The sequence below is a fragment of the Periplaneta americana genome, chromosome 3 (genome assembly GCF_040183065.1).
Source record: "Periplaneta americana isolate PAMFEO1 chromosome 3, P.americana_PAMFEO1_priV1, whole genome shotgun sequence".
Lineage (NCBI taxonomy): Eukaryota > Metazoa > Arthropoda > Insecta > Blattodea > Blattidae > Periplaneta > Periplaneta americana.
This window is the reverse complement of record NC_091119.1, coordinates 27,819,951-27,845,073: the sequence shown is the minus strand read 5'-3', so window position 1 is coordinate 27,845,073 and position 25,123 is coordinate 27,819,951. Positions and strand designations below refer to the sequence as shown.

Below are 25,123 nucleotides of genomic sequence, written 5' to 3'. Positions count from 1 at the left end.
AGACATATTGTTTGAAACATACGAAGAGAATCTGGAAATACTCTGATACCCTCTCTATTAACTCAAAAAAGCTGAAGATTAGAATTTTAAAACAGTTATGTTACCGGTTGTTCTGTATGGTTGTGGAACTTGGACTCTCACTTTGGGGCTAAGAGGGATGAAGTTACAGGAGAATGGAGAAAGTTACACAACGCAGAACTGCACACATTGTATTCTTCGCCTGACATAATTAGGAACATTAAATCCAGACGTTTGAGAAGGGCAAAACATGTACATAGCACGTATGGGTGAATCCAAAAATGCATATAGAATGTTAGTTGGGAGACCTGAGGGGGAAAAGAAGTAGAGACGTAGATGGAAGGATAATGTTAAAATGGGTTAGAGGGAGGTGGGATATGATGGTAGGGACTGGATTAATCTTGCACAGGATAGGGACCGATGGCGGGCTTATATTAGGGCGGCAATTAACCTCTGTGTTCGTTAAAAGCCATCTGTAAGTAGCTAAAGAATTATTGTTTATTAAATATGTTGCATGTAAAGGTATGGGAATATTAGGCAACTGATGTTCCGAAAATTTTCTTCCCCCCACTGCTACCTTAAATTTCTAGCTGCGCAACTGATTCGAATGAATTCTGTATGGGCTATTCCATATGAAATCGACAGAAATACAGAGAAAATTGGCCTTGCAATTTTTAAATACAATGAAATTTTTTTCTGTCCTTTGACAACTGTGATACAATGCTTTGTGCAAAGTTTGAGGCATCAGAACTTCATAGTGTTTAAATTAAAAATATTTAAATTTATCGTATTTTCATAAAATTAGCAACTTTAAACTATTATGGCTCCGAAACCCTTTCACCCAATGATCAAAATCATGGTTTATTTTGATGCTGAAAAGTTAAAGTTTATATTGACATGTAAACAGTTTTTCTTGCTTTTTATGGAAATGGAGAAATTTAGATTTTTCTTAATTAAGACACCTTTGTCCACGAAAAAAATATTTTTAAAATATATGGTTAGATTCCGCATTGAAAGTACAAATAAACACGTATTTTTTACTGGTGCAACGTTAATAAGAAAGTATTGAAAAATCAAATAAATAAAATAAATAGTACGCGCGTGAGCTAACCAGCTGACTGTGAGGCGGGAGCTAGCCTAGGCAAGCAAGGCCAGGAGACATAAATACGTGATGTTTCGTCTAGTAGCACATAGCTGGGCTAGCTTTATCACAGGCTTTCATGAACACAGGAGTAAAATGACGCCCAAACCTCGCTTGTCTTCAGCTCTCGGCCAGTGCTTTCTGTACTGGGCCGTTCAAGTCCAGGCGTGTGCAAATAATTTATTTAATACCCTCGAAACTTATTTCCATGACACTAAGCAAACAATGCGGAATCCCTCTTAAAAATGCAAGTTTTTTCTCAATATTTTTTTACATTTTTACAAACTGGCAAAAAGCCTAAAAGTAAGTAAAATCAGATTATCTGTCTCTTTGTGTTCAATAAAAATAAGCATTACTTCTTATCATAACCTACCAAATGTCAGCTTCAAAATGAGCTCTCGTACAATGTTCTGCAGTAAATGATTCCAGAGTTCTGAACGCTGAAAGAGGCTTGTTTTTATAAAATATGCTAAATTTGTCGCTCAATAGTACGAAAACAGTTTGGCTTTCGATAGTATATTTTTTAAAATGCACTGTCCTCAGCACCTTGTATAAATAGGGAAAAAATTAGAGTATTAAAAAAATGCGAGGTTTTTTACTGATCGATTTCATATGGAATAGCTCGTATGCAGTTCTGTAACGTTGGAGATATAACTTCGAACACACAGTGTAATGCCCAAAAGATTGCTTTGGAAAGCAATCACATTAAAAGCATAAAATGTCGTAGTCATGTAGCTTATTATGTTTACGTTGTAACGTCAGTAAACACTGAAGTGATGAAAGTTACGTGGCTTTGTTATGAAGATAGATCAAAACACTACCTCACGACGGACCTTGGTCACAGCTCAAGTGGGATGCATCGCATGATGCGGTGGTGTGATGATTGTTCTTACGTACCAGATGTCTCTTGCCTTATGTGAGTGGGTTCTTTGATAGCGCAAGGTTGATTTGCATTAATGAGAAGACTGAAGTACAGTCGGCATTATGTAAAATATACAATACGTTGACTCTGGACCCACGTATAACGGGTTAAAACCAAGATGAGGGCGATGGATTTAAGGTAAATAAATCCTAAGTACAGCTCATGTGCGATTTATAGCATACATATAAATGATTTTATCCATGTTGAATCTTGCGTACACTACTTTTAACACTTATATATATATATATATATATATATATATATATATATATATATATATATATAAATTATTGGTTGATTGGCAAACTCACTCGTGTTAAATTACATAAGCAACTGTGGCTTACAGATGTTTCGGTGCTTCTTCACATCATCCTCAGAGCCTACTAGATCTCGGCGTCATATCGAACTTCGCTGCCTGTTGTGGGGATGCGTTTGAGTGTTGAAAAGTAGAGTCAAATAGTGTGTATGTTCTGAAATTGATCTGAAATCGGACCTAAATAAAAAAACTAAAGATAGTACACAATAAAAAGAAGTAAAAGCCGAATTTCTCTATACATTTCAACCAACTCACAATGTACTTTCATCACAACTCTATTCATCAACTCAGCTCTTAAAGTAAACATTTAAAATCACACTTTTCAACACGCAAACGCACCCCCACAACAGGCAGCGAAGTTCGAGATGACGCCGAGATCTAGTAGGCTCTGAGGATGGTGTGAAGAAGCACCGAAATAGCTGTATGCCACAGTTGCTTATGTAATTTAATACAAGTTTGTCAATCAACCAATCATTTAATGATTTTATATTGAAATATTCACCTTTAAGATAAATCCAGAGCGTAAACGTCGGAACTACAGTATTTGTCATTCTCGAGAAAACTATTTTGCATGACATGACGGTCTGATCGGAGAAATGGATGCAAATGCGCCCCAGTAATCGCGTTAAAGTCAGCTTTTGCTTTGATGTTTTAGGAAATAATACGAACGACGACAGATTAATTGAATATGCCTAAGACATGCTAATCTAGCATTGATGTTGGCCCATGATTTGTAATGCATTCTGTTTATGCTCAGGAGCAAGATTACAATGCTGGATTGGACGTGGTCGTTCTCGGATTGGATCATCCTCTTCGCTGTTCTACTGGCTGTGCTCTACCGGTTGGGCACCAGATACTTCAATCACTTCTCCAAACAGAATGTGCCGTTCATCAAGCCTCTTCCGTTCGTGGGCAACATGGGACCGTCTTTCACAGGGAAAGTCTTCTTCCCCCAACTTATAATGAAGTGCTACAACGACCTCAAAGACCACCAGTACGGCGGGATCTTCATGTTTCGGAGTCCTGCCTTGCTCATAAGAGATCCGGACCTCATCAAGACTATTGCCATCAAGGACTTTGATAGTTTCACCGACCGTCGAACCCTGTTTTCAGAGTTGGCAGACCCTATCTGGTCCAGAGGACTCGTCAGTCTTAAAGGTGAGGCAATATAAACTTATCTACTGAACACGTTGTAACTCAGATACAGTAAATCAAACGTGAGATCCTAAATTTATTCTTAGGAAATTTATTATCTGGAGTCATATATAGGTACAGATCATTTGGTTCAGATTCTGGCCCGATGAAGCGGGAGGGGCAATTTCGACCTGTAAACTCCAGCGCAGTTCTCACATATAGCCTAACTTTTTAATAATAGTACGAAGTTATTACATTTTTATTAGCCTGTATTACGAAACTTGTTCAAAGTAGTGTCACACATTGCCGACATGTTTTGATTAAATTAGAAATGGCACGCAAAATTTCTCCTCCCATCATTCTTCTAATTTCTGATCTTATGTTGTCTTTAAAGGTCCACTGACAATGAAAATTAAACTTAACCGCAACATAAACACAGAAGTTTGCGCCCAGGCTACTAAATGGGATCATTCACAATGATTCACATAAGCGTTAACATAAACATAACCGTAAGACGTTAACATAAAAGTTTGCAAACTCCAAACTTTCATGCTTATAGTTACGTGATTTGCAAACAGAACACAATCGTGGAGCGCTGAAGTATAAAGTATATATGACAGAATATGAGGAAATGGCGTCGTTGTTATGTTTCCATGGTTACCAAGTATGTTTTCTGTTGTGTTTATGTTCCCATCGTGAATGATGGTATGACTTCTTGATTTTACCGTAACGTAAGAAACCTTAGCCCATGTACTGGGTTTTTTCCGGAGGGGAGAATTACTGAGAATTGACCGTCATAATAAAATTCGCTCCATGATTGCCAATGAACTTCGCCGGGCTGATAAGTATGAGGTGTACGAGGAAATTGGGTGCCTTTCTGCTGACGGTTCAACTCGAAGAGCAGATATCATTATTATAGACCGAAAAAAAATTGTGGACTCATTCTCGATCCCACAGTCCGTTTTGAGAACAGCGAGGAACAACCTAAAGAAGTCTGCAAAAAAAAAAAACGGGCAATTTATCTGCCATGCTGCAGCGATTTGTGGACCAAGTATAACATTAAGACATGGGACGTTATAGGAATTATGACTGGGGCTAGAGGCACAATCCCATGGGAGTCCGAAAATTAAAAGTTCCTGACAGCACCTTGGACATGATATCCTCCACTGCACTGAAGTCGTCAATCAACATAATTAATCGTCATTTATATCCTTTATAAAATATAATTTGTCTTGTAGCTTAAATTTTTTGTTGCATTTCCAATAAATTTTTCAATGATAGCCTACCTAACTAGCGTTTCTATTAAAGAAAAAATTAAATTAAATATAAATATTCATTTAGAATTGATTAGGAGGCCGATTATTAAACCCTGGTTGGAACGTCCATCAATTATTATTATTAAGTTAACGCTTACGTTATGTTTAATTTTCATTGTGAATGAGCCTTAAGTTCGTCTCTATTGTGGGAATCATTCATAAGTTATAGACAGAGGCCGAAATGACAGAGTATGTGAAAATGTGTGTGTAACGAACATTGTCAGCATTATAATTATTAAGAATGCTGGAACAGAATATTTTTCAGACGAAGTGAGTGAAGAACGTACAATAGATTTGAAGTGAAACAATGGCAGAAAAAAAAATATATATATATAACCTGGCGTCTTGGAAGCGATAACGGAATATACAATATCATTATGTACGAGATGATTGAAATTACCTGCTTATCGACTATATTTTATGGTGTCAAGCATAATTTTATATTTAAATCTGCTGTCTTGTGTTGTAACTGTAACTCAATGGAAGATACTTTAAGGTATCGAGTGTTATTATTGTATTACTGGATCTGTGGGCTGTACTTTATGATATCGAATATAATGTTTCTTTCTATTATCCAAGAAAAATTGAATAGGAAATGAAGAGTTCGCGGGAAAAACGATGAATGTCACATTTCTGTTAAGGATTAGATAATGATCTAATTGAGTCTATAACTGCAAGATGTAGTGCTGTTTCTATGGAAAATAAAGGAAGGGATTACTGTATTCGTGGTGATAATTCTCCTTTTTTCATAAGAACAACATTAAATTTCGTAGTGATCCATTGAATTAGATAATGACATCAACCTTAACAAAACTGTGACATTCATCGTTTTTCCCGCGAACTCTTCAAATACTTTTATAATGCAACACAATTGTTACGCTCAACTAGAATGTTAAATAAAAATGAGTTAAAATATAAACAAATTTTAGCGCAAATTAATAGCTATCTCTTTTCTCTCACAGGTCAGCGTTGGAAAGACATGCGAGCAACTCTGAGTCCCGCTTTCACATCCAGCAAAATGAAGACAATGTTTGTGTTGGTGTCTGAATGCTGTCAACAATTTGTGCGATTTCTGGAGGAAAGCAGTAAGCATCCATCTCAACAAGGCTGCAAAATAGAGCAAGGTGGGTGCGTACACTCAATTTGTGTTCGATCTGTAGGCAATACAGCAAGTTTTATAAATACCTCATAGAAAATATCTGCAGTGCCTGAGAAAAGTGACATAAGTCAGTTTCCACAAACTTTTTTTGATAATTTATTGATAACTTACACTGGTTTATGTCGATTTGCTTTATTCTGTATGAATTATTGTAATGGAAGAAATACTTATGTCTCTTTTTCCAAGCGAACAGATGTTCCGTAAGTTGTCAATAAATTATCAAAAAAGGTTTGTGGAAACTGACTTATGTCACTTTTCCCAGGCACTGCAGATATAATGTATACAAGGAAATATGAAAAAAGGAAATTAAGAGCAAGAAAATTATAAACTCTCCCGTTCATTTAAGATATTTTGGAGGTATAGCTATGTGAGCTCCAATTCTGTGGGTCAATTGTCTCACTTCGTGTTACGCCTGTCCATTGGCATTGTTTTCAAACTAACATTCTGAAGCCAGGATGAAACCTACTCTATTATTATTTTAGGTCCGCCGATTTAGGTCTCTGATAGCGCGTCTGCCTTCAGATTAGCCGCCCCGGATTCGATTCCCGGCGGAATCAGAGATTTTCGTGTAAAATTTCTATCTCGGGACTAGAAGAGATGGTGGTGCACAATTCATAATCACTAGGACGTTAATCCTGACGGTCCCTTGGTGCTATTCGACAGAAGTAGGCTACGTGCCGGCACCAGATTTCATCATCATCATCATCATCGAAGACGTGTGCAACTTGTCACAGTTCTGCTATCTATCCGCAATATGCAGGTTGCGAAACCTGAATCGCGCAAGTAAAGTGGGTAGGCATTGGATATAGGTCTCGCAAGCACGGAAGGAATGCGAATCACTGTGATAAGGAAGGGCGGGCGACAGGAAAGGTCACGAGATAACTTAAATGATATTCAAGAGTACAGTCGGAAGAGAAATGACATCGATAGAATCAGTCTTGCGTTGTGATAGTTACATTACGACTTTAGTTTGTTCCATTGCATGTGAATACGTGTCTTGTATCGCACGGTATTATTATTTCATTCGTAAACATATGTTGCGCGTTTAATTAGCTTCGAATTTTTCTCTTGCTACGTTCTTTATTTCCACAGCGATGCTCTCATCTGTTCATCTTCTTGGAAGAGACAGTACTTCTATCGGCTCGCACCTCTCCCCCCTCGGTGTACCAACATACACACGTCAAAACAGACAGCAACGCCACCATTGCTTTTCGGTAATAGTTTCTTGCGCGAGCTGTACACACCATTATTATTATTATTATTATTATTATTATTATTATTATTATTATTATTATTATTATTATTATTATTATTATCATTACTATTACTATCATTATTATTATTATTATTATTATTATTTTCATTGATCTTTTAACCTCCCTTGTTATAGGTCTTACACACCACAGGGAAGGAGTAATTACATAGACACACACACTAGAAATCGACGTATTCGTGAGCCTTCCCTAGCCTGGGGTCAGCAAAACGTACGACTTTTACTAATATACATTTATTAGTGGGAAAGTTGATCCATTTTTGTTGGTTATAAGTAGACTTCGTGGAATTGCCACGAGAATCGCAAGGTTTACTACGCACGCGGTATAGACTGTATGAGAAGGGAGCGTGGAACGGATGGAGTATGCCTCTGATGTAAACACTGAGAAGTATACTGCGGTTACAATAAAACCTGTATCCTGCATTCAAGAAATATAATGAATGATCATTGAAATAGGAAATGTCTAAACATTTAAATACACAATTATTTTATAGTGAAACATATTAACTCTTAAATGCAAGATACTCGCATCATCCTTGAATGTGTGCATTTCAGTGAAGAGTTACGTACATTTTGAGCGACTGCAAAGTGAACCTCCTCCGATGGTCACTTAAACAGTTTTTATATTGGGAAAAATGTACGTTCAACATCACACGATGTAATAGGTGCATATTTGAAGAACGGAAAGTCACTACGTTTTAGTACACCTACTTCAGATGTCTTGTCTTGACCTGATCCTATAATACGAAGTTGTGAGTAGGCAGAATTTTTAGCAATAACGTTTTTCAACTTACATTTCACATTTTCTGAAATTAGGGAATTGTTATTTTGGATGACGGTTTGTGACACTTTATCCACTATATTAAGGGCTTCTGAGAGTTGTAGTTTAGACGATTCTAACAAGGCGATGCTTTTGGACACGATTTTAAAATTAGGATCAATGAACAGAATATCTTCCAATAGCTGTTCAGAAGGCAATGATTTTACAGCTGCAATAGCGGAACTGTCTGTGATATCCAATGCATCAATTACCTCCATTATTTTGCTGTAATGTTCTGCATAATAATTAACAGCATCCAACACGTTCCCCAACGGGTCAAGACTGGCTGCGGGGGTAAGGGTATTCCAGGGGAAATTATTTGGAACAGCAACACTGTCATTGTAGTAGGCCTAGTTTGATTGAATTCTTGTCTGCACTGTACAAATGTTAAGCTTTGACTATTCCAACAACAGTAATGCAAAAACAAGTGCTTACATAGATATACATTAGCTGTAGCTGCTCTATCTATTTGGACCGGTCACAATTCTTAACATGAACTGCTTATACTACGAGACCGGGAGGTCCCCCACCTTCTCTATACTACCGTACATCGGCAACCTGATTGCATGCTGCGTGTGGCAATTCAACGAAGTCTAGTTATAAGATTAAATTACCTTAGGAATAATAGGACACAACATTATCAAGGAACATCCATGCATGCTCGAGGCGGGATTCGAACCCACGAACCTTCGGACTGCGCCTCATAAGGGGGGCGTGCTTAAAACCGCGTAGGAACCTGGCCCGGCACTCCATTATTAATAGTAATAATTTATTGTCATTATCCTGAACAGTGCTATTACGTTGATCCCTAGATGGGAGTATATCTTACCCACACAGATGAATATGCTAAGGTTCGCTGAGTAGTTTTCGAAATGAACAATCACAGTTTTCTCTAGAATAGCCCGCTCCGATCATTGCTATGGTCAGGGAATACTACTGAATGACTATCTATCAGATGGATGAGCGACATGCAGAAGCGTGAATCCTTATCGGTTGTGTATTTCAAACGAATCCGAATGAAGTCAGCTTCATTGATAAGAAACAATCAGAGGAATTATACAGGGTGTTAAAAAAAGTATCCCATATTTTAGGAGGTGATAGTATGGATCAAAACAAGAAAATAATGTCTAATAAACATGGGTCCTATAACACATACTTTCTGAGATCTGAACACTTGTTCTTAGGAGGTCCTCAATGTGACGTCCATTCATGGCAATGCATTTCTCTGCCCTACAACACATCAGACTACAAGATAATCATACCGTAGATGACACCCCTGGCATGGAATAATGATATGTCGCAAGGAATACTGAAAACAAATGTCTGGTTGCGGATATGAGTTGGGTTCAACAGAGATGATGATGTGAATTTTCGTAATCAGCGTATGTGGGCTGATGAAAATCTCCATACAGTTGAAGAAACAAGGCATCAGCACCGATTCTCAATCAACTTTTGGGCAGGCGTCCTTGGTGATAGGTTAATATGACCATATGTGCTACAACAGAGATTAACTGGGGATCGTTATCAGGACTTTCTTATTAACGTATTAAAACAAATTTCAAAGAGTGCGTGATTCCTTACGCCGAGAGGCAGAGAAATGCATTGCCATGAATGGACGTCACATTGAGCACCTATTATAAACAAGTGTTGATATCTCAGAAAGTATGTGTTGTAGGGCTCAAATTTATTAGATATTATTTTCTTGTTTTGATGCATTCTAGAACCTCCTAAAATATTGGATACTTTTTTTGAAGACCTGTATGTTGAAAGGCTTCTCGTTCTTCCAGAAAATCAATATTAACATTTTTTGTTGGGAATATATGTTTTTATGTGAAATAAAATTCGGCTTTTACGCTTCGAACTTCATATTCAGAATTTTAATTTCGATCATTGTGTTTATCACGTGCAATAAAAATATTTAAATAGTTAGAATCCACTACCTGTTAATAAAAGCAGATTGACAACAGGGCCAAAAATGAAGTAGAATTTATTTATTGGGTTATTTTACGACGCTGTATCAATATCTAGGTTATTTAGCGTCTGAATGAAATGAAGGTGATAATGCCGGTGAAATAAGTCCGGGGTCCAGCACCGAAAGTTACCCAGCATTTACTCGTATTGGGTTGAGGGAAAACCCCGGAAAAAACCTCAACCAGGTAACTTGCCCCGACCGGGATTCGAACCCGGGCCACCTGGTTTTGCGGCCAGATGCGCTGACCGTTACTCCACAGATGTGGACATGAAGTAAGATACACTCTCAAGAAATAAGATAGCTACATCACAATACATTTCTCCTTCTGTCATCAGTAATTTTATTTCATCATCATCAACAATACGATTTAGGCCCATTGGCCTGTTTCGTCTCCATAGCAGTATTAAAATTGGTCTTTCCAGCGTTTTCTAGGGCGTCCGATTCGTCTTCTCCCTTCCGGTTTATAATGGTGTAGTCGGTATGGAATGCGGGTTGGTTCCATCCTAGATATATGTTCATGCCGTTTATTCCTATATTCTATAATATTTGGCATATTTAGTTCCTGTCGTATGTCTTCATTTCGCTTGTGGTCCAATAAGCTATATCCTGCTATTGGCCTTAGCAGTCTCATTTCAGCTGCTTCTACTCTCGTCATTTGTTGAGTTGTCATAACACCATTTTTCCGCTCCATAGGTTAATGTTGCCATTGTTTTGTAAAATTTTAAAACTGTGTCGGTCCTAACTTTCTTCCTTAGTGTTCTTCTTATCGTGCTAATTAACTGCTGGAATTTAGAGAGCTTCCTATCTATGTCGTTAATTTGTTCATATGATATCATGCAACCTAGGTAATTAAAACAGTTCACTTGCTCTATGATTTCATTATTAATAATTATGTTTGTTCTTAATGGCGTTGTTCCCTTAAAACCCATCACAGTAATTTTATTTATGATTGATATTTGCAGATGGTGACACTCTGATCTTGGAGTTAAAAGATTTCTATACCAGATATACCAATGATGTCATCGCCACCACGGCGTTTGGTATTGGTGTGGACTCGCTGAAGCAGCCGACGAATGATTTCTACATGATGGGACAGGATGTCACCAATATGAGGGGCATGCGCACTCTGAAGTGGTTTTGCTACGCCATGATGCCCAAGATCACGCAGGTCGGTTATACTGATTAGTTTCTGTGAGATTTTAGTAATGAGATATTAGAAATACTCGCAAGGTTTTGAAGGAAAATTAATGAAAAAGTGCTTGTATACCAATGACTGTCCTAAGACAGGTCTGAACCTCCTCACAAATGAAACAAACAAGGCACCACTTATGAGGCAACTAAACCAAGAGATAATGGGATAGGGTGATCAGTTCCTTTCCTCCTCCATCGCCAGCTAGATATATATTACACTAATCAGTCTTTAGATGTATACAAACAATTATTATTCCTTTGACACATTTCGATAAGTAATATGTATTGCCTAATAATTTAAGATAGGAATTTACCCACAGAGACTACAAGGTTAGGTATGCGTATAGTGTTCGTTCTACGCACGAGAAACATATTCCCATTCAATTGCTGCAATACAGAACATTTCAGTTGTAACCAGTGGCGGCTCGTGACTTTTCAAACGTATGTGCTACTATAACAAGAATAATAATAATAATAATAATAATAATAATAATAATAATAATAATAATAATAATAATAATAGCACTCATCCTAATAACTAAAATTGAAGTCCATTCTCCTTCCTTTTGGGGAACTTGTCTATCACCTTAGTATTGAAAAATGTTATGTTTTATTTAACGACGCTCGCAACTGCCGAGGTTATATGAGCGTTGCCGGTGTGCCGGAATTTTGTCCCGCAAGAGTTCTGTTACATGCCAGTACATCTACTAACATGAGCCTGTCGCATTTAAGCACACTTAAATGCCATCAACCTGGATATATGTCTAATTTTATGAACTAGAAGAATTGAAAACGATGGCTAAAAACCACATTTATAATACAAAAAATAAATGTTTCATATTTAAATACAATTTTAATAAATGAAGTTTTAGGTACTAAATACGTAAGTCGGCTATTCTGTTCTGGCTACTCTTTGGTGAGCACAGAAGGGACAGCAATTTGATGAGGTTTTCGGTGCTTGCGGGGAAGTGATAAGGGCAACTGAAGCATGTGCATTTCTCCATGTCGACTTCTTTCCTGTGCTTAGCACATCTCGCATTGCAGTGGAGGGTGAATGATGGAACGTGTCAAGGCGGACGATTCAAATGCTTTAACAATATGGAATGGAAACATACGGCAACTATTTAAATTAAACAAATATTTTTGAGGTTTTAAAACAAAACATATTTTTCTCTCTTACTTTTATTATGTGCTGTAGCACATGAGCACATAAGGACCGGCCGCCCCTGATTGTAACTTGGCCATACCTCAGACTTCAAGTCATTCATGACGTAACGATAGTCTAAGCACAACTAACCTAATATCCTCATTTACTGATAATAGATGTACGTACCAGACAGAATCACAATCAGATGACTTAATATTTATCTTTAGCATGACTTGTGGTTTGTAGGCCATCTCAAACCCCAAACTCCACTCCTCTGAGCGCGAGATCTTATATATTCGGTCAGTTACGGCCAAATGTTACAATAAAAACAATTAACAACATAGGTACCTCAGTCATAACATCATACCGGATGAAATTATGAAGTAATTACATAATTAAAATACGGCTATTTGGTCTAAGGAGCATTCGTTTTCGTTGCAAGAATAATTCGTTTAACATGTTTGTAAATTAGTCTTGAATACGTTGCGCTGCTGGAAAAGTTTTTCTTCCGGAGATTCAAGATCCCCCACAACCAATTAAAAACTTAGGTAGGTACTAATAGTAGTACATCCGTTATCAACACACGTTTTAAATAATATAGGGCAGTACAACACCTTATTTCAAACTGTATCGTTTAGTGACAAAGCCTTCTTCCAGCTAAGAGTAACAATCTTCACTTCTCAGAAATATATTCTATTTCAGACACTGTTAGGTCTAACATAACACCAAGCTTAAAAGTAGAATTAATTGAACAACTCCACAACCCATTGCATGGTAATAACAGTTACATTCATAGTTCTAAATAGAACTTTGAAAGTAATTCAGAAGCAAACGATTTATTGATAATAAATTATTTGTTAACTAACAATAGCAAAGCTGTATTTGGAAATATAACAGATTTAAGTCAATGCTATTTATAACAAGTGCAGCGAAGCGCGCGGGTACGGCTAGTAATAAATAAAAACCAATTCTATTTCATTTAATTTAATGTGTGCTTCACATTACGCAAACCAATTAGGTAATAGGAGTATTATTACTTACCCAGTTGCATAATGAATGTGTTTATAACATTTTTATTAGTGATGTAAAATACACATTAAATAATCAAAGTGGATAAATATAATTACTTTACTAAAATAGTAGTATATGTTTAAAAAAAATACAACGATTTTTACTGATTCAAAATCATCTTTAAAGATTATAATTTCAGGCATATAACTGAACATAAAATCAATACGCTATCTTCACGGAACATGTAACCTTGTTAATCAGTAGAGTTGAGACCTCCGTCTGAGCTATGACGTGCTATCGCCCGCAGGTTCTCCGTGTGAGTTTGATGCCGAAGAAGGTCTCCGACTTCTTCACGTCGCTGGTGCTGGACACAATGGCCACGAGGGAGCGGGAGGGCATCGTGCGACCCGATATGCTGCAGCTTCTCATGCAGGCGAAGAGAGGCAGCCTGCACGACGACCACTCTGACCACGAGGTCAAGGACACCAAGAGACGTGAGTGCATAGCGACAATGAGCCGTGGTTTTGCTTCGTCCCCTCTGATATAATCGTTACTTACATACAAATGGCTTTTAAGGAACCCGAAGATTCATTGCCGCTCTCATACAAGCCCGCCATTGGTCCCTATCCTGTGCAAGATTAATCCAGTCTCTATCATCATACCCCACCTCCCTCAAATCCATTTTAATATTATCCTCCCATCTACGTCTCGGCCTCCCCAAAGGTCTATTTCCCTCCGGTCTCCCAACTAACACTCTATATTCTGCATTTCTGCATTCGCCCATACGTGCTACATGTTCTGCCCATCTCAAACGTCTGGACTTAATGTTCCTAATTATGTCAGGTAAAGAATAAAATGCGTGCAGTTCTGCGTTGTGTAACTTTCTCCATTCTCATATAACTTCATCCTTCTTAGCCCCAAATATTTTCCTAAGGACCTTATTCTCAAACACCCTTAATCTCTGTTCCTCTCAAAGTGAGAGTCCAAGTTTCACAACCATACAGAACAACCGGTAACATTACTGTTTTATACATTCTAACTTTCGGATTTTTTGACAGCAGACTGGATGACAAAAACTTCTCAACCGATTAATAATAGACATTTCTCATATTTATTCTGCTTTTAATTTCCTCCCGAGTATCTTTTATATTTGTTACTGTTGCTCCAAGATATTTGAATTTTTCCACTTCTTCGAAGGATAAATCTCCAATTTTTATACTTCCATTTCGTACAATATTCTGGTCACGAGACATAATCATATACTTAGTCTTTTCGGGATTTACTTCCAACCCTATGCCCTTACTTTCTTCAAGTAGAATTTCCGCGTTTTCCCTAATCGTTTGTGGATTTGCTCCTAACATATTCATGTCATCCGCATAGACAAGCAGCTGATGTAACCCGTTCAATTCCAAACCCTCTATGTTATCCTGAACTTTCCTAATGGCATATTCTAGAGCAAAGTTAAAAATTAAAGGTGATAGTGCATCCCCCTGCTTTAGCGTGCAGTGAATTGGAAAAGCGTCAGATAGAAACTGGCCTATACAACTCTGCTGTAAGTTTCACTAAGACACATTTTAATTAATCGAACTAGTTTCTTGGGAATACCAAATTCAATAAGAATAGTATATAAAACTTCTCTCTTAACCGAGTCATACGCCTTTTTGAAATCTATGAATGATTGATGTACTGTGCCCTTATACTCCCATTTTTTCTCCAATATATGTCGAATATAAATAATCTTATCAATAGTCGATCTATTACGCCTAAAACCACACTGATGATCCCCAATAATTTCATCTATAGTCAGGATCAGCTTACTTAATACCCTAAGGGTGAAACCTAACCATATTTCCCCTATTACTACATATGCTAGTGGATTATAGTGATTTTCTAGCTCTTAGGTTGATTTTTTTTTTCACCTACTTCGTTTCGAATTTCGGGTACTGACAAATACTACAACTGATAGTTATTTTCTAACTGTTATGTTGGCAGTAATCATTTCGGTTTGCAGTATAGGAAACTGATGAAAATGTATGTAAGGAAATACATTTTTAGGTTAGGTCTCATGAATCGTAAACTCTTTAGTCAAAGCAATAAATTTAATGTCATACAAAATACATTTTAATATTAGATCATACGAGTCCTTATGACTAACATAATATCCGAGAAGTCCAGGAAGAAAACGTATTATTTCATAAATTATTGAATCATTTAGGAAACACCTCGCAACATAAAGATGAGATGTGGTAAATATAAGCAATACATTGTTATTGTTAATAATAATAATATAGTATTATTATTATTATTATTATTATTATTATTATTATAAAATTAATTCAGCCCAACATGGTTTTACTAAAGGTAAATCAACAACTACAAACTTAGTATCCTACCTTAATCTTGTTATGCCTGTTGTTGAAACGCAAGGTCAAATTGACTCAATTTATATCGATTTTAGCAAAGCGTTTGATGTTGTACCTCACAATATTTTGATAAATAAATGAGAAAACTTTGGTCTCTCTTCTAACTATTTGAGCTGGTTTGAAAACTATTTAACTAGTAGACAATGTTGTGTTCGTCTAGGTGATTCTCTCTCGGACCCATTTAATTGTTTATGTGGAGTTCCCCAAGGATCTACATTGGGCCCTCTATTATTTTTATTATTTATAGATGACATATGTAAAAGAATAAGTTCAAACTACCTGTTATTTGCTGATGATCTCAAAATCTTTCGCTCAATAAATAGTCCTGCCAATTGCCAAACTCTTAAAAATGATATTAACTCTATTGAACTTTGGTCTGACAATAACGGAATGAAAATTAATGAATCAAACACTTTTGTCATTTCGTACTCACGAAAAACTACTTCCTTAAAATTTAACTATTCTCTTAACAACGTCTGTATTATTAGGAAAAATTCTATTAAAGATCTTGGTGTATTACTCGATTCTAAATTATACTTTCACGATCATGTTCAATATAGTTATAATCATTCAATAAGGATGCTTGGTTTAATAAGGTCTATAACTTATTCTTTTTCTACTCCAGAGTCACTATTAATTCTATACTTTACTTTGGTTCGATCTAAACTTGAATATGTATCTATAGCCTGGAATTCCATTACTTCAACTGATTCGGTTAAATTGGAAAATATTCAAAGAAAATTTATTTCCTTATGTGCTTTTCGATTTATACCCAATTCCTCTGACTTTAACTATGAGATTACCTGTAAATATTTTATCTGTTGTAGCCTTTATTCTAGACGTCAAAACCTTGATTATCAATTTCTTTGCAAAGTTATCAAGGGTGATATTGATTGTGAGTCTATCATAAACAATATCAGCCTTCGTATTCCTACAAAAGGTTTAAGATTTCAAAAAAATTTTTATAACGGAAATTCAAAATCACTTTCTCCAGTCTGTACATGCATAAAATATGCCAATTTGCATGGGCACAATTTAGATCCTTTTAAGGTATAGTTTCGTTTTGATTTTTAGTATTTACTGTTCTTGTTACGAATTTTATTTATGTATGATTTTGTTTTTTTAAGATATTATTTATTTGTTTTTGCACCTTTGTATCTTCTGTTTGTGTATTGTGCTGAACTGTAATTGGCCTCTGGCTGTTGTTCAGCACTCAAATATTAATAATAAATAAATAAATAAATTATTATTATTTCAATAGGCTACGTAGCATTGTCATTTCATCCTCTTTGGTGGTATCTGGTATTAGTTGGCAACACTGAAGAGATGACCAAATTACACTTTTAGGAATTAACACTTACGTAATCTTCACTATACATATGGAGTTAATTTTCTCAAAAGGATATTCGACAAAATTTTGTACGACGTCAACAAAAGTGATATTCCTCGAAAGTTACTACAGTTAGTCTTGTCCCCCTTCTTATAAATAGGTACGATTATGGACTCCTTCCATAATAATAATAATAATAATAATAATAATAATAATAATAATAATAATAATAATAATAATAATAATAATAATACAAATCACTGGATGGGCTCAGGCCCCACGGGCCCATATAAGTTGGCGCCACTGCTTACAACAAAATAATATTAGACATTTTGCAGTGGATTGCATAGTTATATTACTGTAGGCCTATATGTCTGGAGCTTATATTATTTATACCCTATAATGGAGAACCAAATAGATACACAATTTTGTAAGGCTTCTTCTCTTGAGAAAAATTACTCTAATAAAATTACGTTTCAATTTATTTACTTACTTTTAACTAATACTCGTGAAAGAAAGGCAGAAATGTCGGTAATGACTGTGCCGGACAAACCAATTTGCATTCCTAAGTATAACATGTTCTTATTTGTAGAACTTGATGACACGGACATCATAGCCCAAGCTCTTCTGTTCTTCCTCGCTGGTTTCGACACGGCCTCCACTCTCTTGTGTTTCACCTCATACGAGCTGGCAGTGAATCCAGAAATACAAACTAGACTGCAGCAGGAGATCGACGAGACACTTAAAGAAGGCGGTGGGAAATTTACTTACGAAGCGGTGAACAGCATGAAGTATCTCGACATGGTTGTGTCAGGTGGGTTCCACGGTATAAAATAATGATAAGAAATCTTTGCTATTAGACTTGTTAAGCTGACTAATAGTAGGACTTAGCTCTTCCATTTCCTTCCTTCGCATAACTTACTAACTGTATTAACTGTATGGTCGCCATTTTCATGCAAGGGAGCTGCTGTTTGTCATTATCATTATTAATCTGAATTAATAAAACTTACTTAGTAATTTCTCATGAAAGAAGAATGTTCATTCATGAAATTTCGACTAGCGCAAGAGACCACTTGTCGAAAATTAACCAGAAACTTATTTTAGTATTAGTATTTATTTAGTATTAGTATTTATTTAGTTATTTATTTAACCTGGTAGAGATAAGGCCGTCAGGCCTTCTCTGCCCCTCTACCAGGAGATTCCAACTACAATATCAACAATAAAATTACAATTAGTATTAGATTTACAATTACAATTACAAATAACATTACAATTAGTATTAAATTTACAATTAGAATAAAATCAAAGTACGAAAAGATTACCTGAATAATTTAAGCTAGATAATTTATCATAGAGAAACAACGAATATTTTATATTTACTGAATTACAAATTAAATCTAGAATAACAAAGTTTTATAGTGATTAAATTACTGAATATTGAAATATTTTGTGATAGATTAAAGAAACTATTTACAAGTAATCAATTACTGACCAAGTGCCTAGTAAGTTTTCGTTTGAATTCAATTTTATTTCGACAGTCCCTGATGCTAGCAGGTAGCGAATTCCAGAGTCTTGGCAGGGCTATTGTGAAAGAAGATGAGTATGAGGAGGTGCGATGGGATGGTATTGTTAGTATTGTTTCATGACGAGAGCGTGTGTTCAGATTATGGTGGGAAGAAAGGTAAGTGAAGCGAGACGACAGGTACGAAGGAATAGAAGAGTTCAAGATTTCGAAGAGAAAGAGAAGTGAATGTAAATTTCTTTTCTTATCTAGTTTAAGCCAACCTATTGCTTCCAGGGATGGGGTAATATGATCATATTTACGAACATTGCTTACAAAACGTACACACAAATTATGAGCACGTTGAAGTTTCATTTTGTTGTCGCTGGAGAGGTCAGTCAGTAAAATGTCCGCATAGTCGAAATAGGGAAATATTTTAAGCTCTACCGTAAAAATTCTCGGAGTGCATTTCGAATCTAATGTCAATTGGGATACACATATTAAATATACATGTAAGAAGGCATTCTCTATTCTCCATTCACTAAAAAGATTGTATCATTATCCATCTAAATTAAAACAGACGCTGGTACAGACACTCATTCTACCTCACTTCGATTATTGCGACGTTTTGTTCAGTGATCTCAGGATTGATTCCGCTCAGAAACTACAGCGTGTTCATAACGCGTGCGTCCGCTTCATTTGTAATGGTCGATACTACGATCATATCTCACCTTCTTTTGAGAAGTTATCATGGCTTAGGTTACATGAGAGGAGAAATCTGCTCTCGCTTTCTCTCTTGTATCGAATTATGCGCACTTCATCCCCCTCTTATTTATTCGCTCGTTTTCATATTCTCTCTCTCGCTATCATAATATTAATACTCGATCACAACGCGATAACACGCTAGAAATTCCACTTCACACATCATCTCTGTATTCTTCATCTTTCACTGTTGCTACCTCTCGTCACTGGAACTCTCTGCCGCCTGAAGTCAAGGGCTATCGAACATTGAAATCTTTCAAATCGAAGTTAGAAAATTATCTTATGACGAGTTTCCAAACTAACTTACTATTATGACAAGTGTTGTATTGCATGTTTCCACGTTTCACATTTTTTTATGTTCTAGTGATATTTAACTTATTTTATCTTTTTGTTTTCATATTTCCTGATAATGGTATATCTATAATGTGATAACTTGAGCTATATATAATCATAATTTTCCTTACTGTGTGTACTTACAATATTGTTTTCATTGTATGCTTTGTACTTCACTATTTTATTATTACTATTATTATTATCATCATAAATAACTGTCTTATTTTTTTATACTTTGTATGTCTCATTTATTTTGACCTGCTGTTCACATTTTATTATGCTTTTTCCTTTCTTTCTTTCTTTCTTTCTATATGTTATATATTATGTCTGATTTCTACTTACTTGCTGTTTACATTATACTATTATTATTATCTTATTCAGTTTTTTGTGTAAAATTGTAGTGTTTTTGTAACGCAGTTTTACTCCTGGTTGAGTGTTAGAGAAGGCCGTATGGCCTTAAATCTGCCGTGTTAAATAAACCATTATTATTATTATTATTATTATTATTATTATTATTATTATTATCATCATCATCATCATCATCAATAACTGTCTTATTTTTTTGTACTTTGTATGTCTTATTTATTTTGACCTGCTGTTCACATTTTATTATGCTTTTTCCTTTCTTTCTTTCTTTCTTTCTTTCTATATGTTATATATTATGTCTGATTTCTACTTACTTGTTGTTTACGTTATACTATTATTATTATCTTAATCAGTTTTGTGTGTAAAATTGCAGTGTTTTTTGTTACGCAGTTTTACTCCTGGTGGAGTGTTAGAGAAGGCCGTATGGCCTTAACTGTGCCATGTTAAATATACCATTATTATTATTATTATTATTATTATTATTATTATTATTATTATTATTATTATTATTATCAATAACTGTCTTATTTTTTATACTTTGTATGTCTTATTTATTTTGACCTGCTGTTCACATTTTATTATGCTTTTTCCTTTCTTTCTTTCTTTCTTTCTTTCTATATGATATATATATTATGTCTGATTTCTACTTACTTATTGTTTACATTATACTATTACTATTATTTTATTAAGTTTTGTGTGTAAATTTGTAGTGTTCTTTGCAACGCAGTTTTACTCCTGGTTGAGTGTTAGAGAAGGCCGTATGGCCTTAACTCTGCCTTGTTAAATAAACCATTATAATAATTATTATTATTATCATTTTCTCCAATGCACAGAGTCTTTGAGGCTGTACCCGCCTGCCGCGGCTGTGGACCGTGTCTGCGTAAGACATTACACCCTGAATGCCGACCCTCCCTGCGAGGTGAACCCTGGAGAAGCCCTGTTCATCCCTATCATTGCCCTGCATCGCGACCCCGAATACTTCCCCGATCCAGAACGCTTCGATCCTGAGAGGTTCAGCGAGGAGAACAAAGCTAAAATCAACCCCTTGACGTACATCCCTTTTGGAATGGGACCCAGGATCTGTATCGGTGAGTATGAATAAACCTGAGTCTCGTTTTGGCCAAAAACCATGAGAAATAACGTCTGGATAAGCAAACACTTCATAAGTTAATGCAAGACGTAGGCCTACAGTACATAATCGATACATTCCTTACAATCCTCCACAAATTTGGATCGTGTGCTCCATGGCGAAAAAGAAATGAATGATGAATGTCAAATTTTTCGAAGATCTTTATAGTCTTCGAAATTTGTATAGTTAATCTGAATTCATTCCTCTAATTTTATGTTGAGCAATTAATCCACAGGTTCTAGAAAAGGAGAAAGAATTTTCAAAAGTATAGAAGAGTCGTGGTTAAAATGAATCACGCGGCAGTTTGTAAGAAACTGCGTGAACTCCAAGCTGGTTGGCCATTGGTGTCAATACGAAGTTACAAAATTTTGCATAAAAAACGTAACTTCTTTGGTTCAACATAATGTAGGTGCGGGAAAAGACAGGGTACCAGTTGCAAATCAAGCTTTCAGATATAACTCCCTATAAAGTGGATTTGGATGATTTCGTTAACAGAAAACCACAATTTAAGTCACACAGAGCTAGTGTGCACTCAGTGTTGGTTGCTTGACGGTTTTCAGCCCACTTTGAGGTCTGTGGATGTAGAGGGAAAACTTGGATCTAGGTCTGGTAGAGTTACCGGGTAGCTCAGTTGGTAGAGCGTTGGTATGTTTAACCAAAGGTCCCGGTTCGATATCCGGCCCCGGAACAATTTTTCCCTTGAAATTATTCAAATAAGCTTTAGAGGGAGTTATACCTGAAAGCTTGATTTGGATAATACACGTCACTATTCGTTAACAGAAAACCACAATTTAAGTCACACAGAATTAGGGTGCACTCAATGTTGGTTGCTTGACGGTTGTCAGCCCACTTTGAGGTCTGTGGATATCGAGGGAAAAATTGGCTCGGGGTCTGGTAGAGTTACCGGGTAGCTCAGTTGGTAGGGCTTAGTACGTTTAACCAAAGGTCCCGGGTTCAATACCCGGGTCCGGAACAATTTTTCCCTCCAAATTATTCAAATCAACTTTACAGGGAGTTATACCTGATAGCTTGATTTACTTAATACACGTCACTGTTCGTTAATAGAAACCCACAATTTAAGTCACATAGAATTAATGTGCACTCAATGTTGGTTGCTTGACAGTTGTCAGCCAACTTTGAGATCTGTGGATATAGAGGGAAAAATTGGATCTGGGTCTGGTAGATTTCCGGGGTAGCTCAGTTGGTAGAGCGTTGGTACGTTTAACCAAAAGTCCCGGGTTCGACACCCGGCCCCGGAACAATTTTTCCCTCGAAATTAGTCAGGGTACCAGTTGATCTCAGAGGAAAACGATTAGCCAGACCGATTTTCAGATTAAGGTCAGAGCCTGGCTCGAGGAGACAATACAGACTTTCACTGGAAGGTCACTAGCCAACGAGATGATCCGTGATCAGTCTGTGAAAGGTGGGGAAGCACAATCGCGGAAGATATTACTACTGTTTCACCTGAAAACATTACTTCCGAACTCATGTGCTTGAAATATAAGAACCAAAAAGATAAAGATAATACAAAGAGTTGCAACTTTTAAATTGGAGCAAAATGAGGGAAACTTCTCTTAATGTTACAGGAAACCGATTCGCTCTGATGGAAGCTAAGTTGGCAGTGGTGCACCTGTTATCCCGGTTCACCCTCAAAGTGGTCGCCAAGACACCTGTTCCTATCAAGATCGTGCAGAGGGGGTTCAACATGTCGATTGACGGCGGTTTTTGGCTGGGACTGGACAAGAGGAGCACTTGAACGAGCTTAGAAGTCTTTTCTGAGTGCATATTGCTTAAAATGGTGTCCGTGACACTTACATAATTTCTACTGTGCGTTCCAGAAGTATAATACTCCATTATTTTCTTCTTTGCTAATTTCACGTCCAAAGAAAAACATCATGAAATAAGCCAATGAATGTATGTTATGAAAAAAAAATGTGTATTGTAAAAATCGGCCAATTACTTAAAACGATTTAAAAGGACAAATTAATTTTTTTTAATCTTAGCACATGATTTTAATTTAGTAAACATATTAATATAGCACACTATAATATAACATATAAAAACTATTTTCTTATAGACTTTAACATATTTTTTCCAATTATTTTAAAATTGCAAAAAAAAATGCTGTGTATGTATATATAGGCCTAAGTTATGTACGAAAACTTAAAAAAAAAAATTCTTTAAAGTAAGCGTACATTAGGCCTAAGATTAATGCTATATTATGTCAATATACTTACTGGAGAGAGAAGTTTTCCTTACAGTGGGGGAGTCTGTGGAGAGTTTACTACTGTATTCTGGCAGTATTTTTGGACGTGAAAGACGCTAACAAAATAATTAAATATTTTGTACTTTTTATACGAGTGTACGATTTTTCCGCTTCTTCATACATGTATATAACTATTGTGAAAACATAATGTTTATGTTCCTGAAATCATCGTCGTCGTCGTCGTCGTCATCGTCATCATCATCATCATGATCATCATTATCATCATCATCATCGTCATTATCATCATCATTAAGTACCTTGGGAATTTTAATATTTCACTTATGTAAGTTTGTAATATAATTTACAATGATAATATAAATGTTTTATATTTATATTATGTGTATATTTGTATATATTTCTTTAAATAGATATATTTTCTTAACATGTGTACATTTTATTGATGTTTTATATTTTATTCGTTGCGTACGCAGATGTAGGCCTATCCTTAATGATCCTTAACAGTCTGCGGACCATATGTCAAAGTCTGTCTTAATATAACCACAAAAAGAAGGCACATGAAAACATTAATAACCAAGCTTTCCTCCTTACCAATCCTGCTCTTTAAATTGGTGTGTCTTTATTATTGAATCTTTCTGACGACAGAGTTCGTAGACAGTATATTATCAAGGACAGTTTACATATATTGTGTCCACATATTCTGCAAGATTTATAAGGAAAACAATATTAATTGACGTTTCTGTCTAAATGCGCGGTACTTTTGACAGAACATCATATGAGGTGCTTAGTGGTTCCCATTAGGGTCAAAATGACTATCTCCCTATTTGAGCTCTTTGCTCTTTTCTCATTGATCCCGTTTTTTTTTTTTTTTTTTTTTTTTGCAATGCACTAATGAATACTGTGCTTGTATTTTATCCATACAAATCAATATTGATATCTAATGTCAACAACAAATACACATGTAGGCTATACATCTTGATTACACAACTTTTAACACTATATCACTTCGGAAAACGTATTATGTGTTTTTCACGTGTTAAATTCTATCGTACCTGGTTTACATGTTTCGGCCTGCTATTGCCATCTTCAGAACTGGCTGTTGCTGGTCTTGGCGCCTTTTGTTTTGTTTCCTGTGTGGGTGTGTTTGTGCAATGTAATGTGGAGTCAAAGAGTGCGTGTGTTCTGGAATTGAGTTGTGTGTTGAGAATTTCATTTGGATGTGTTTTTGTATGCCTGTATATTTCGTATTGTTCTAGTGTGTTTAGTTCCTGGCTTTTTCGTTGGATGTGTAGAATTGCCATGTCTGTGTTGATGTCTCTGTAGGTGTGGTTAGCATTTGTGATGTGTTCTGCATATATGGAAGTATTTTGTAATTTTATTATCGCTGTGATGTGTTCTTTGTAACGTGTTTGAAATGATCTGCCTGTCTGTCCTATGTAGAAGTTGCTGTAGGTGTTACATTTGAATTTTTATACGCCTGTGTGGTTGTATTTATTTGTTTGTGTTGTTTGTTTGTTGAGATGTTTTTGTAGCGTATTATTTGTTCTGTATGCGATGTTATAATTTAATTTCTTGAATGAGGTTGCAATCTTGTGTGTGTTTTTGTTGTCGTATGTTAGTGTGATGTGATGTGTT

General features: G+C 36.0%; 1 protein-coding gene across 1 annotated transcript in view; it reads left to right on the top strand.

The window, feature by feature from the left end:
- Nucleotides 1-23,912, top strand: part of LOC138697009 (uncharacterized) — a 104,034-nt gene extending 80,122 nt beyond the window's left edge. The window contains exons 10-16 of the mRNA XM_069822600.1: nucleotides 3,155-3,555; nucleotides 5,810-5,971; nucleotides 11,034-11,239; nucleotides 13,728-13,914; nucleotides 17,766-17,987; nucleotides 20,969-21,223; nucleotides 22,851-23,912. Of these exons, the coding sequence (XP_069678701.1) occupies nucleotides 3,155-3,555; nucleotides 5,810-5,971; nucleotides 11,034-11,239; nucleotides 13,728-13,914; nucleotides 17,766-17,987; nucleotides 20,969-21,223; nucleotides 22,851-23,020 (1,603 nt within the window). The 3' untranslated portion in view covers nucleotides 23,021-23,912. The remainder of the gene's footprint in view (nucleotides 1-3,154; nucleotides 3,556-5,809; nucleotides 5,972-11,033; nucleotides 11,240-13,727; nucleotides 13,915-17,765; nucleotides 17,988-20,968; nucleotides 21,224-22,850) is intronic.
- Nucleotides 23,913-25,123: the final 1,211 nt, after the last annotated feature.